The sequence below is a fragment of the Neolamprologus brichardi genome, chromosome 7 (genome assembly GCF_056152115.1).
Source record: "Neolamprologus brichardi isolate AB-2024 chromosome 7, ASM5615211v1, whole genome shotgun sequence".
NCBI classification, from domain to species: domain Eukaryota; kingdom Metazoa; phylum Chordata; class Actinopteri; order Cichliformes; family Cichlidae; genus Neolamprologus; species Neolamprologus brichardi.
This window is the reverse complement of record NC_142110.1, coordinates 45,212,863-45,227,609: the sequence shown is the minus strand read 5'-3', so window position 1 is coordinate 45,227,609 and position 14,747 is coordinate 45,212,863. Positions and strand designations below refer to the sequence as shown.

Below are 14,747 nucleotides of genomic sequence, written 5' to 3'. Positions count from 1 at the left end.
AGTGTGAAGAAGAAGAGAGGCTCTATAACCTGAGCTGCAGAATCAAAAAAGCATACAAAAAAGAAAGAAATTGCGCAATTTTTCCTTGTTACTCCCATTTTGATTCCATCTTTTTCTTGCAAGCTCAGTCTTGCAGCATGATTTTGAAGCAAAACAAACTAAACACCAGATCCCACTTCAGGTCCTTGGGGGGATATAATATATATATTTTAAAAACACAATAAAGAAAAACATTGTGCAATGCTATTTAAAAAATACTTTATGCAACAATGGGGTGGTACTCCAGATTCCTCCTCCCTGTTGGTGCATTATGTCTACAGTTTTTTTTCTGCACAAGTTCAGGAGGAAACAGAAAGAGTAGGAGGGTGTGATCCCCCGGTCGCCCTGATTCAATCTCTGTTTCTGCAGGAGGTATTGGGCCTGGGTCCAAACACCAAGCACCAAGCAGAGAAGCTGAGCATTTTCACACGTCAGCGTTCTGCTGCCTTGCACAGCTCCCTGCTCGTTTATCAACAGTCCGTGTGTGGGTGTATTTATAATCCAGTGTCTCCTGTCTGATGTGCACTGATTTGATTTGTGTCCTTTAATCTTCTCATTTTTCCCGCCCACGCGCTTTCTGTCTGAATAGCCATTTAAAATATAAGACCGTGACACGTAACCCTAAAGAGCGCACGCGCTCAGAAGCATCCAAGCAAATCAACATTCTGTGTGGCAACTAATATTTTCCAGGCTCTGTCTTCCAAATGCAGTGTCCCACTACAAAAAAGGCAGAGAAGTTATTATAATGATTACAGTGTCTCATTCAGCCTCCACCTCATTTAGTTTATTTATTCAGTCTTCTCATAAAACACAGACAGTGTCGTCTTCTTCTCTTCTTTCAGCTGCTCCCTTTAGGGTTCATCTGCCTTCATCTCATCGTCTCCCCAGCCTCCTCCTCTGTCACACCAACCCTCGGCATGTCCTGCTTCACTACATCCATGAATCTGCTCTATGGTTTTCCTCTTTTCCTCTATCTCTCCTCTCCAAATGTCCAAACCATCTCAACCTTGCCTCTATAACTCCCACTGACAATCTTAGCATCCAGCTCTTCCACCTTCAGATCCACCTTCCGTCTTATTGTTAGTGCCATCGTCTCCGAACCATACATCACAGCAGGTCTCACTGTCGTCTAGTCATCCTCTCATTATTGCTGTTATCCTTCCGTCACAAATCACCCCTAACACTCGTCTCCTCTCGGTCCACCCTCCTGCGCTCTCTTCTTCACCTCTGTTGTGCTCTGTCCACTGGTTTGGATGACTGAGCCCAGGTACAGCCTGATATTTCACCTTCACTACCTCTCTTCCTTGCATCTTTACTGTTACACCCATCTTCCTCTCACTGACACACATATTCTGTTTTGCTTCTTCACCTTCACTCTCTTCACTTTTTTGTGTATTTCCATCTCTGTCCTTAATCACCCTGACCATCAGTTCAATCTCTCACGAGTCCTTTTCTTCTTCCTTAGGATCCAGCCTCAAATATAACTCATTGAAAGCCTTTTTCTTGTCTCTTTGCTGCTATACGCCTAGCCTCCTGGTACCCCTGCCTCCTCTCGTCATCTCTTCGATTATCCCACTTTTTCTTTGCCAACTCCTTCCTTTAAATACTTTCCTGTATTTTCACAACCGAGTCTCTTGCTTTTCTGCCCAGAGGATACAGCAAAAGCCTTCTTGCCAGTTTCCTTCAGCACTTTAACAGTTATCTGTTATCTGCACAACATTCTACTTTTTTCAACCTCCACTATTTAATCCTTGCCTCTGCCTTCACTCGCTTCCTCTTGTTGATTTCCAAAGCCATCCTACAGACTACTATCTGATGCTGTGTAGATACATCCTCCCCAGACTTCTGCGGACCTTCTGCACTGGAGATAGTCAACCTGTCCACCTGTGTATTGTAGAGGCAGCCAATCAGAAGAATGTTGACAGAGGTGCTGAGACAAGGTCCATTTTAATGATTATGATTATGAAATGATTATTTCGAACAGTTATTCATTCACAACTACCTTATAATACCATACCAACATACTTTATTTATAAAGCACTTTTAAAAATGCATTGTACAATTCATGTGATATTCAATGTAATAAATTCCAGCATATCAAGAAAGATTTTTCCTTAAGACAAAGAGTTTTATACTATTTTTGAATCTCCTAAAAATGCAGAAAAGAATTCATCTGCCACCCATCGGCTGTGGTTCTTTTCTCTTTTACTCCTTGTACCAAATATTGCTTACAACGATAAAATGGATCTTTATTGTTGTAATCCCCAGTAATGAATTTTGAACTGTTTGAACCAACATGGATATAGTACAATTCCTTCTATTGAGAACCACAATAACTGCAGATAAGGATCTCACTTTCTGCGCAAACTATACATCAACAATCTGGATGCTATTAAACCCGAGTGAAAAGGATGAGATGGTGTTTATTGTTATCTGTTTTCAAAAAGCGCTTATAAAAGGAGCTTAGGACAGATTGTGGAAATCCATTAATTCTCTGGGAGGGGAAAAAAAAAGGTGTATTGCCTTGTATGAAATCACAGGATTTGTCGGGGTTGGAGGTGGTGGTGGTGGGGCTGAATTTAACCTGTAATAGCTTTACCTCAGCTGCGCACATTGTCAGAAAAGTCAGACTGAAAAGACTGCAGCACAAAGATAAGACACATGATGCACGATCGTGAATACAAACGACTGGGATGGATCCATTTCTCTGAATTTTCTCTCTCTGTGTGCAAACATACAGATCCATCAGTGTCACCATACATCACTGACACGGGCCAAATGAGTCACCCCGTCATCTGCAGCTCCCTAATCACTTTGTAATCACTTTAAGTGTGCATTGTTGTTGACAGTGTAGCCCCAGCCTGTGTAAATAAATATACCAATTTATGCAGGATCATTTGTTGACAGAGCTATACGTGGAAGCGACATTACGAAGTGAATTTGGAGAACTAATCCTCAGATTCAGCATACACAAGTCTGTGGCCACACCAAGAACGCTCATCTTTAAATCCAGGTTTCTGATACCAAGAAATCCCCTTTCCTCTAAAACCTTAACAATAAGGATCTTAGGAGCTCTCCACTTCTCATTTTATGCAGCGAAATCTGATTTCTTTTGAAGAAAGGAATGAGGCGAGATTAACTGAATCTGCCGTCCTCCCTAACCTCTTCACAAAACTGCCCAGATTAGCAAGGAATTAAGTTTCAACCGTTTTTATGTGTCTGGTCCATAGGGGGGGATTATGGTTTTACTTCTTTTTTTCTTTTTTCTTTTTTTGGCCTCCCAATTTCACTATAAGGGCTTGACACGTTGCTGTAGAGAGAAGAAGGAGAAGGAGAAGAGCAACTGAGGCTTGAAAAGTCCTCTGTGTGTGTGTCACAATATCCTGTGATCACCACTGCTTTTGAGCTTTCACTGAAACCTCTTTGGAGGTGGAAGGACTGATCAGGATGGAGAGGCAGAAGTTCCCCTTTACTATTGAGAACATCCTGAAGTATCCAAGCAGCAGTGGAGATAAACGGTCCTACGGAGCGAGTGGTCTTGGCTTAAAAGAGAAGACAGTCAGTCCTGCTGGAGGCCAAACAGAGGCGGTTCATCATGCCTGCCTGTGCTGCTGCTACTGCTCCCACTGTGCTGACATACTCCAGCCTGACTTCATCCACGAAGGTAGGACCACACCTTCTGCTTTTGTCTGTGGTTGAGCTTGATTCTGCTCCCCCAACCTTAAATCAGACCTCCTCCCTGCAGCTTGTCAGTATGGCTGGAACCCAGCAATCCTCTCAGATTCGTGCAGGCTGGGAGACACTCACGGGGAGGAGCAGTCACCCAGTCAACAGAGGCGAACCCGGCGTCACCGGACCATTTTCACCGAGGAACAGCTGGACGCACTGGAGGAGCTGTTCCTGCAGAACCAGTACCCAGATGTGAACACAAGAGAGAAACTCGCACAGCGCACTCACTTAAGAGAAGAGAGAGTGGAGGTAACACTGCAGCATCACATAATTGTTTTAATTAAATATGATGGTCTGCTAATAATGTAAATGTGAATAAAAACTACTGTAGATACTGAATTTAATAAAATGACAGCTCAACAATGTTGCCTCTTTTCTGTCAATCAGGTTTGGTTTAAAAACAGAAGAGCCAAGTGGAGACGTCAGAAAAGACTTTCATTTGTTGTGGGAAACACAGAAAAAAAGTGAAAAAAAAGAAGAATTTTGCATGGCTCTGTGTGATCCAATCAAAATAATTTGCATATACCTATATGTAACATATAATTCTTATATGTAACCATATATGTAAAATCTTGGCATGTATTGATACTATCAATGTAAGTAAAACTGTGAATTTGTAAATGGGTTGTTGTAGTTTGCACAGACTGTTAAAAAAAAAACGTGTCCTTGAGAAAAAATACAGTTGTCGGGGGATTTTTTTAAGAAAAGAATAAATTTTTTGTGCTACCCATAAAAAACGCAGCTAACTTATTATTATTATTTTATTTTATTTTATTTTTTTAAATTTGAATATAATTTTAACGCCTTACTTTATCGATTTCTTTGTCAAACAAGCGACCAGGGGGTCAGAACTAGCCCGCCAAAGAGTCCAACATGGCTCAGTGAATGGTTTGCTTTATCTGAAAATTACAATGAAGTCATTAATATGTTTAGTATGTCTAATATCAATTTTCCCACAAAATGTTGTTCGTTTCAGGCATAAAAATGTTTCAAAAGTTTAAATCACTTCTGACTAATTGTTTACACTGTAAATAAATAAAAAAAAAAAATTAAATTGTTAGGCACTAAAAACTCCACATGTGAAGGTCTTGTGCTTTTGTAAAGCCACTGTGAGACAGGACACTAGAGTTTGTCTTATATATATAATTTTTTATTATTTATTTATTTATTTAAGGTCTGCGAACTATCAAACCACTGTTGGCTTTCAAGGTTTATTTTGGAAAATTCTAGCGAAGCCGTAAATTTCCGGTGACGTAATCGTCCGGGCTGTGCGTTGTTTGTACGCTGGTGGCTAAAAGTCAGCTAATGTGTTAGAGTTGGTGGCGTTGGGCATTTTTAAGTGTCGGGTTTTTACGTTGTTGGTTAACTTTTTAAACAGTGTTAACCCACTGAAAGAAACACCCTCTAATAGCTTAATTTTCGTCGCTATTTGTAGTAGAAGATTATTTAGCCATCTGGCTAGGAGGCTAACAGGGACCACAATGGAGGGCAGCGCCAGCGTGAGGAAAGCACTGTCTGGGACTCTCGTCCCTTTGGCGGTCTCAACAGTGGCACTTCAACAGCAACCAGAGGATAAGGAGAAGGGAACGCTGAAGAGAAACGTCCTGGATGAGGAGGAGTACATTGAGGTAAATAATAGCAGACATAGACAGGCGCGACTGTTAGCTAACTGTAAGTTAGCAGGCAGGTGATGTACAACACAACTAAATTTCTTTAGACTAAAGACTTTATTGTACTAGTCTGGACAGACATAGAAGTGTATAACAGCTCCAAATATTATGCAGTCAGTGTGGAAAAAGTGTTTACTTATCAAATCGACCTATAGGTTTAAAGTAAGGTGCTTGTTATGACAGTACTTCACGATATGAAAGTGCAATAGCAAATTGCTCAAGTAAGGATTAAGTTACTAAAGTTACATGAATGGCATGGTAATGGCATGCATATACCCCGAAAATATTTGGTTAAATATTGTTTAACCAGTTGCACCACGACGAGACACTTAAGTGGCTATCAAAAAGCCCTAAATAAATCTAGCTGGATATTGGATCACTCTTCTTAGAAGAATTGTTAGAGTTCATTTAAACTCATTTGGTTCCTGGCACAGACGTGGCTTTAACCGTAGTCCACAAGTTTTACAAATTTTCTTGTGTTGGAGCACACAGCCCATTGCCACAATGCCATCCAGAGGGTCTTTTAATAATGCTACTGTTTCACACAGTGGGGCAGTCAGACCACAGGGTCTCTTGATGGGACCTAGATGGCCATCAAGGATCTGGTTCTCCACACTCCTCAGTCTGGTGAGTGGGGTCCTGTGTGTCTGTATACTGTGGCAACTCAGAGTTTAAGCTCAGAGCAGGGCTATATATGTTATATTGGGCAGAAAAAGGGAAAAGCTCTGCCCGAACAGAGCTTTCCCACCGGATTGTTGACACAGTAAAAGAGACGTACAAAAAGTCTCTTCAGATATTAGTTGTCACACTGCCAGGAACATTGCTTGGGCAGTAATTCGAGGTGTTCCATGAGGGGAAATCTGGGCAGCAGAATCCTGGGCAGTGCCTTACGCGTTTGCTAGGGTCACCTGACTTAATCTGGTCTCAGGACCCACTCGAGCTTCAACTATTCTGCCATTGGCTGACCAGTAAGTTTTTCCTCACGACACTGCTAGTATAAGTCATCTTCATTGTTTACTGCAACTTCTGTAGGCAGGAGGGAAAGAAACCTAATTAAAGTTACAAAAGTTACCACGGTTCTGTGAACTCCCAGATAACTGCCAGTCATGCAGTTCACTTGAAGCATCTCAGTGCAAGAACATTTATAGAGATCGGATGTAGGGTACCGGGGGGTATTTATAGTGTACACGCGTAGGTAGCCTACAGGTCACACAGTTGACTTTGTTTATATGAAATCTCAACCTGCACTGAGCACAAGAAGACATAGCTGCATTGTTTATTGTCACTGGCAGTCTTCTGGGAATTCACAGAACCATAATTACCTTCGTAACCTCTGTTTGGAAACCTCACCTTTAGTCCTCCAAACATAACTCTTGACATTGTGGCCAGTGAGCTCAAACTTTGTCACTTCTGACCATAAAACCTTTCTCCAGAAGGCATTTGGCTTCTCCATGTGGGCAGCAACAAATTTAAGTCGAGTTTTTAAAGGTATTGATTTTAGAGCAGGGGCTTCTTTCTTGGTCAGCTCCCACTTGGTCCACAGTGAATGGAAAAACTTTTTTTTTTTCTTCAGCAGTTTTCAGTTCATGTCAGGTTTTATGCCTTGGTGGTTACAGGGTTGTTCCTGAACAGCCTAACCAATTTTCTGTCATCTGAGGTTGACAGTTTGGATTTTCTTTAAGACCTCTGCAAAGTGGTGACGCATCTGTTAATCTTTTACGTACAGTTATTTGAACTGATGATCTTGTAATCTGCAGTTGTTTAGAAATGGCTTCAAGAGATCTTTGCAACTTGTGTAAATCTAAACTTCTCATTCTTAGATCTTCATTGTGTTCACTGGACCTTCCCATTGTTCTGAGTATTGGTCAATCAGTGACTACAGTCAAACAAATCCTTTCTATGCTGGTGAAGAGAAAATACCAGTTGTAGTCAGTTGTGATCGGTTACACAAAGTTTTGACCTTGTTGTGTCCTTGCCCTTGTTTTGGCTTTGTTAAACCTTTAGCAACACTCAAAAGATTTAAGTTAGTGTGTGTATATATTGAACCCGTATACATACATTTAACCCTGTTTGGATTAGAGAAAATCCAAAGTGAATTCAAATGTGTACACTCTTGTTTTGTTATTGTTGGGGTTTTTTTTTTAAATTGATTAAAGTCATATACTGTACAGTAATTGCACCATGGAAATTGCACCTCTGTATTAACCTTCTGCTTGTGTTTTGTTTTTGTTGACAGAGCTTAGAGAAAATTATCCAGAGGGACTTTTTCCCAGATGTGACAAAGCTGCAGGCACAGAAGGAATATCTTGAAGCAGAGGAAAATGGAGACCTGGAGAGGATGAGAGAAATTTCCATCCGATACGGATCTTCGTTGACAAAATCTACACCGCAGTCTTCTGCACCATGTGAGTGAAGTGGAATTAAATAAGACATTATGTGTTCTCCAAGTAAAATACTTGTTAATGATAAAATACTTGAATTCAACAGGTGTTTTTTCTCATTCAAATTTTTTCTTTCTCTTCTGTTTGTGTAAGATGTGACGCCTGCTAGCTTTGAAACACCAGTGGGCCAGTTGGGATCCCCTGCTTCCACTTATTCTGCTAAAGCTGTAGATGGAGGTAAGTAAGCAGGGTGATGAACACATAACGTCATGCAGTAAATGTGTAATTTGTTAAAGCTTCACATCCACGTCTCGCTGTTAATCCCTCTTTTGACATTTACATGCTTTCCCATATTGTATACCATTCTGTTTCTCATTAGTGGTTAACATGTTTGGCACTAAATTGATCGACTATGAGAAATTATTGGTATTTTTTCTTTCTTTCTAGAGAAGAGGGCTGACGACACAGAAGAACAAAATCTGCCCAGCCTGGACCGCTTCCTCGCTAAGAATACCAGTGAGGATAATGCATCCTTTGAACAGATAATGGATCTGGCAAAAGACAAGGAGAAACTGAAGCATGCCTGGTTGTATGAGGCTGAGGCTGAATTCAAACAGGTATGGATGGTTAGCTGTGTAAATGCAGGTGTGCTGATCTGTTTTCTGGGGTTTTCATATGTTCACGAGTGTCAATTTATCACAAAAACTTGTAAAAGTATTTAAATCATTGCATTAGTTTCCCACAGACTTAAACTCATAATTTGTGGCGGTGTGGAGCACGTATATTAGGGATGACCATTTAAACTAGAATTGTTATTCACCAAAAACTAGAAACAGTTTTTTTGAGATTGCTCACTCTAGCTTTACCTGGTGGAGTTTGCGGTGAACCAAATTTTTTTGTTTTGTTTTTCAGGCTGTAGTCCTCTTTGGCTCTGCATGTTTCCCCTGTTTTATATAGTAGCATCGCATCTGACTGTGCCGCATGCCTTTTATCTGCCAGCAAATGGAAGCTAATGTGTTGCTTCTTCTATTTGCTCATCGCATGGTGGTCAGCTAACAGTTTGTAGGACCATTAATACCACTTCCTTCTGGTAGAGGTGCATTATATATTCACTTAGTATATATACTAACTAATTATATACTAACTAATTAAATTATACTCAGGATTTATTCCCGCCTTTAATAGTGGTTACATTGCTTAAAAAATACTTTGTGCAGCTGTTTCTTGTCTTAAAGGATAAATAGCATTTTCCATTTTTAAAAAAACAAAACAAAACAAGCTCATGTCTGGTATGACGTAATAGACTTCTGCCACCAGAAGGTGACGTTAGTGCAGCCAGAAGCTTTGTCAGCTGCCAATAAACAAGAACACGAAGCTAACTGTTTCCCAGATGCTACTGTACAAACAGAAGATTGCTTTTATAAAGATTTTTTACCAAGACAGTTTTGTGCAGAACTCCTTAAAAAAAAACAACAACCCAAAAGACAAAATAAATGTAAATAAACTTTAGTTCAAACTCCACCAGGTAAAGCTAGTGTGACGTAGTGTAACTTTTGAGAAGAGTTTGGAGTTGAAGAGGATGAGTATGAGTCCCTTATTCTAACTCCTAACAGGAGTCTTTGTTTCACAGTCTTTCAAAATAAGAGCAACAGGCTTGTCGGGTAGTAAACCACTCACCTAAAACATGCTAAATTGAGTCACCAAATAGACTTAGGTGAGTGTTAATAGATCCTACCTCTTGGCTGCATTCAAATCATTTATAAAAGCTTGTGATTGTTTTCCAGCGTCATGAGCAGAACCTTGCCTTACCATCAGTAGAGAAGGCAGCACTCGAATGCACCAAAGCTGGACTGGAGACCTGGGAGTACAAAGCCAAGAATGCCTTGATGTATTATCCAGAGGGTAGGAGGCTCGAGCTTCGATAGTCATGTTGTGTGAATTTACAAAATTGGCTAAATTCACTTGTGTGTGTCAGTGAGTGAGATTTTTATTTTGTTCTACAATTATTATTATTTTCTTCCTTTTTTAAAATCAGGTGTTAAAGATGATGATGCCATCTTCAAGAAACCAAGGGAGGTGGTTCACAAGAACACTCGCTTTGTTGGAGACCCATTCAGCAAAGCTCTCAACAAGAGCCAGATTCAGCAGGCAGCAGCTCTCAATGCACAGGTAGGTGTTGTTAATGTGATACTGTATTTAAAACAATGACTGTCGTTGCCTTTATGTGCCACTTATTTCTGAATGAAGTGCTTGAACTGCATGCCAGTCTGTTCAAATGGAGGTAGGGGAGGCAAAAAAGTGGATTTCTTGATGATGCAGAACATGTGTTGTTTCTGTAGTTCAAACAGGGTAAAGTAGGTCCTGATGGGAAAGAGCTTATCCCACATGAATCCCCATCAATGAATGGATATGGTTACGTAAAAACTCCTTCACCTGCACCTGGTGAGTAATCTTATTATTGTGCTTTGCATAGAACAGACCTGTTCCATAATCTGACTGGGGCAGCTAAAGAATTAAAAGTTTACCACATTGAACTGTTTCCTTATCAAAGACGTGATGTGACTACGTTTCGTCTGTTCGCTTCGCCTGCTGCCAAAAATCAAACTTTTTTTTTCTCCCCCCCCCCCCCCCCCATTGTTAGCGATTGTGGTATTTGATTGACAGCAGATAAAGCATGAATACCAAAGTATCTGTTTCCACAATCAGCTTGGAGCTGCTTTGGCACTAGATCTCTTAATGCATTTGTCCTTTCAGGTGTAGCCGAGTCACCTCTGATGACCTGGGGTGAGATCGAGAGCACACCATTTCGTCTGGATGGATCAGACACCCCGTATGTTGAGAGGAATCATGGACCTTCTTTTAAGGTGCTGAGAATTTACCGGTGGATTGATGGTTAATTTGTAATTGTTTAAGTAAAATAGTTGACTTTAATTACCTTTTGTTAAAGATCCCAGAACCAGGGAGACGAGAAAGGCTTGGTTTAAAGATGGCCAACGAGGCTGCCGCTAAGAACCGTGCAAAGAAACAGGAAGCGTTACGAAAAGTCACAGAAAACCTTGCAAGGTATTGATGCTCACTGCGTCTGTCATTTCATTTCCACCAGAATTAAAGTTGTGAAGTCTTGAAGAAATGAAACTAACATTATATTCTTTGTCTTGCAGCCTGACGCCTAAAGGTTTGAGCCCGGCCCTCTCACCTGCCCTGCAGCGGCTCGTAAATCGGACTTCCAGTAAATACACAGACAAAGCACTGCGAGCAAGTTACACCCCATCACCCTCACACAGACTCGCTGCATGCAAGTCTCCCTTCGGGGGCCCGGCGACTCCTTCGGGAACGCCAACGCCAAACAAAGCAAAGACTCCAATTTCTCAGGACGTCACGTCGCTCACAGACAATCTGCTGCAGCTTCCCAAAAGACGGAAAGCATCAGACTTTTTCTAAGAGCAGCACCTCTCTGCTTGGATTGTACAAAAAAAGACTTAATATATACATTAAAGAGCACATCATTTTGCTGGAGGACTGGAAAAAGAAATAAATGGTGGAGTAGAGACTATAAAAACTTTATGCACTAAAATGCAACAAAGGTCATTGTAGGTCCAAGAGAAATAATTTGAATGTCTGAATTCTATTTTGATTTTATTGTCTTTATCTCGCATACAAGGGTTTTTGTTTTTTTTAAACAGCTCCTGCTACTCTAACAGACTGACATTCTCAACATGGGAATGCTGTCAGAACTGATGGTAAAGGGACCTTTTTTTTTTTTTTTAACTTGCCGCAGATTTAAAGTGTCACTCTGTCAGTTGTGTGCATCCTAGTTAAAGTTAACATTTTATTTGATCTAAGTATGTTTTATCTCAAAGAAAAAGGTGCTTGTGTAGAGTTGCCACACACTTTTCGTGTCCATTTAAAGAATGAGTGGCCTGACTTAAAAAAAAAAAAAGATTTTTCCAATGTTAGCGATTCCTTTCTTGTGCAGGACAGCACTAAGACATGGCAGAGACAATATTTAAATTTAAAATAAATAAAGCCAATACGAAACTTCAGTCAAGTAGTTATGAAAGCTTGTCAACATTTCAAGTTGCTATCTCAAAGTTTTGATTACGGATGGCAAAAAAAGTTTTGGGTTTTTTGTTCAGTGGTGGAAAGGAGCTTCCATAAGTAGGTGTCATCTGACAACACAACTATTTTCGTACAAAGGTCTCACCTGTTTCCCCTTACCTCCATCATTTTTTGATGGAGGTAAGGGTGAATAATAAAACATCATTATTGTTTCAGCTGAATTTACTCCTTTTTAATAAGCTACTGACTCTAAATGATGTTGTATTAAAGTGGGAAGAGATTGCATTCAGTGTCTGTGTTGTCTGAAAGAATAATTACACTGATCATTAAGTCTTCTATTGCACAAACAATGTGATTTATTTTAAATGTAAGCTTCTTCAGTTCAATTCAAGTTTATTTATATAGCGCCAAAACACAACAACAGTTGCCTCAAGGTGCTTTACAGTAAAAACCCTGCAGTAGTTTTGGAGAAAACCTCAACAATCAGATCAAGTCAGGTCCCCTGTGAGCAAGCACTAGATGATTGTGGGAAAACTCCAGTTTACCAGGAAGTGACCTCTGTTTGGATCAGGCTCAGGGAAAGGTAGCCATCTGCCCCAACCGGCTGGAGGGGTTAAATGGGAACTTAAGTAAGATTCATAATAGCTTTAGGACAAGGTTTGTCATCCACATTCCACAAACTTCATCTAGACATGTTCCAAATGTCTGGCACGATTTAGTGTTGTTGGGTTAAACTACAGTGGGGCAAAAAAGTATTTAGTCAGCCACCGATTGTGCAAGTTCCCCCACTTAAAATGATGACAGAGGTCAGTAATTTGCACCAGAGGTACACTTCAACTGTGAGAGACAGAATGTGAAAAAAAAAATCCATGAATTCACATGGTAGGATTTGTAAAGAATTTATTCGTAAATCAAGGTGGAAAATAAGTATTTGGTCACCTCAAACAAGGAAAATCCCTGGCTCTCACAGACCTGTAACATCTTCTGTAAGAAGCTTTTCTGTCCCCCACTCGTTACCTGTATGAATGGCACCTGTTTGACCTCATCATCTGTATAAAAGACACCTGTCCACAGCCTCAACCAGTCAGACTCCAAACTCCACCATGGCCAAGACCAAAGAGCTTTCGAAGGACACCAGGAAAAGAATTGTAGACCTGCACCAGACTGGGAAGAGTGAATCTACAATAGGCAAGCAGCTTGGTGTGAAAAAATCAACTGTGGGAGCAATCATCAGAAAATGGAAGACATACAAGACCACTGATAATCTCCCTCGATCTGGGGCTCCACGCAAGATCTCATCCCGTGGGGTCAAAATGATCATGAGAACGGTGAGCAAAGATCCCAGAACCACACGGGGGGGCCTGGTGAATGACCTGCAGAGAGCTGGGACCAAAGTAACAAAGGTCACCATCAGTAACACACTACAACGGCAGGGAATCAAATCCCGCAGTGCCAGACGTGTTCCGCTGCTGAAGCCAGTGCATGTCCAGGCCCGTCTGAAGTTTGCCAGAGAGCACATGGATGATACAGCAGAGGATTGGGAGAATGTCATGTGGTCAGATGAAACCAAAGTAGAACTTTTTGGTATAAACTCAACTCGTTGTGTTTGGAGGAAGAAGAATACTGAGTTTCATCCCAAGAACACCATACCTACTGTGAAGCATGGGGGTGGAAACATCATGCTATGGGGCTGTTTTTCTGCCAAGGGGACAGGACGACTGATCTGTGTTAAGGACAGAATGAATGGGGCCAAGTATCGTGAGATTTTGAGCCAAAACCTCCTTCCATCAGTGAGAACTTTGAAGATGAAACGAGGCTGGGTCTTCCAACATGACAATGATCCAAAACACACCGCCCGGGCAACAAAGGAGTGGCTCCGTAAGAAGCATTTGAAAGTCCTGGAGTGGCCTAGCCAGTCTCCAGACCTCAACCCCATAGAAAATCTGTGGCGGGAGTTGAAAGTCCGTGTTGCTCGGTGACAGCCCCAAAACATCACTGCTTTTGAGAAGATCTGCATGGAGGAATGGGCCAAAATACCAGCTACTGTGTGTGCAAATCTGGTAAAGACCTATAGTAAACGTTTGACCTCTGTTATTGCCAACAAAGGTTATGTTACAAAGTATTGAGTTGTATTTTTGTTATTGACCAAATACTTATTTTCCACCCTGATTTACGAATAAATTCTTTACAAATCCTACCATGTGAAACACAATCGGTGGCTGACTAAATACTTTTTTGCCCCACTGTATATACTCTTTCTCAGCTGCTTTTTTTTTTTTCTTAATATTTTATTGAAAAAGACTATTTGGTTTAAAGTCTTTCAAAATTGACATAGGTTTGTAAAACTTTGCAGGATAAATTATCTAAAGTTTAATTTTCTTTAAAAAAAAAGTTCTAAAAAGAAAACAAAATGTGCACACAGCTTGAATTATGTGCAAATTATCTGAAAGTAATTTTTTTTAGCTTTAAACTAAATGTTTTAAATACATTTACAACAAAATAGAAAAGACAATACTAAATACAATCAGTTAAATTTACAGGAATAACAGTTATATTTAGAACGTTATATTCGATACATTAGTCTTAAAACCATTTTCTCACGTTAAATATTATTATTTCCCAGAGATGATGATAATAATAATTGTATGATGTACATCTTGTGCCTTTTTAGTTTTATCTTGAGTCAAAGAAAATATTTAACTAGCGATAATATTTAGAGTTGAATCGCCTCAGCACACACAAACACGCACGCGCGCAGTAAGCCCCGCCCCTGGCTCCTCCAGCTGATGGCCTGTGTGTGCGCGCTGCATGTTTGGGATTGTTGTGATGGGAGGCCGCGGCCATCTTGGATGAGAGTCGCTCGGCACCG

General features: G+C 40.6%; 1 protein-coding gene across 1 annotated transcript; it reads left to right on the top strand.

Moving 5' to 3' along the window:
- Positions 1 to 5,026: 5,026 nt before the first annotated feature.
- Positions 5,027 to 12,161, top strand: ess2 (ess-2 spliceosome associated protein). Its single transcript, XM_006788859.3, has 10 exons — positions 5,027 to 5,396; positions 7,675 to 7,843; positions 7,973 to 8,056; positions 8,267 to 8,436; positions 9,604 to 9,721; positions 9,855 to 9,988; positions 10,159 to 10,261; positions 10,574 to 10,683; positions 10,767 to 10,882; positions 10,981 to 12,161. The coding sequence occupies exons 1-10, from the start codon at positions 5,250 to 5,252 to the stop codon at positions 11,258 to 11,260; spliced, it is 1,431 nt and encodes a 476-aa protein (XP_006788922.1). The 5' UTR covers positions 5,027 to 5,249; the 3' UTR covers positions 11,261 to 12,161.
- Positions 12,162 to 14,747: the final 2,586 nt, after the last annotated feature.

Excerpts from the sequence above, each read along its gene's own strand:
- ess2 (XM_006788859.3), top strand. The coding sequence starts at position 5,250 with ATGGAGGGCAGCGCCAGCGTGAGGAAAGCACTGTCTGGGACTCTCGTC. Across the intron at positions 7,844-7,972 it reads ACCGCAGTCTTCTGCACCAT|ATGTGACGCCTGCTAGCTTT; the intron begins GTGAGTGAAGTG and ends TGTTTGTGTAAG. Across the intron at positions 10,262-10,573 it reads AACTCCTTCACCTGCACCTG|GTGTAGCCGAGTCACCTCTG; the intron begins GTGAGTAATCTT and ends TTGTCCTTTCAG.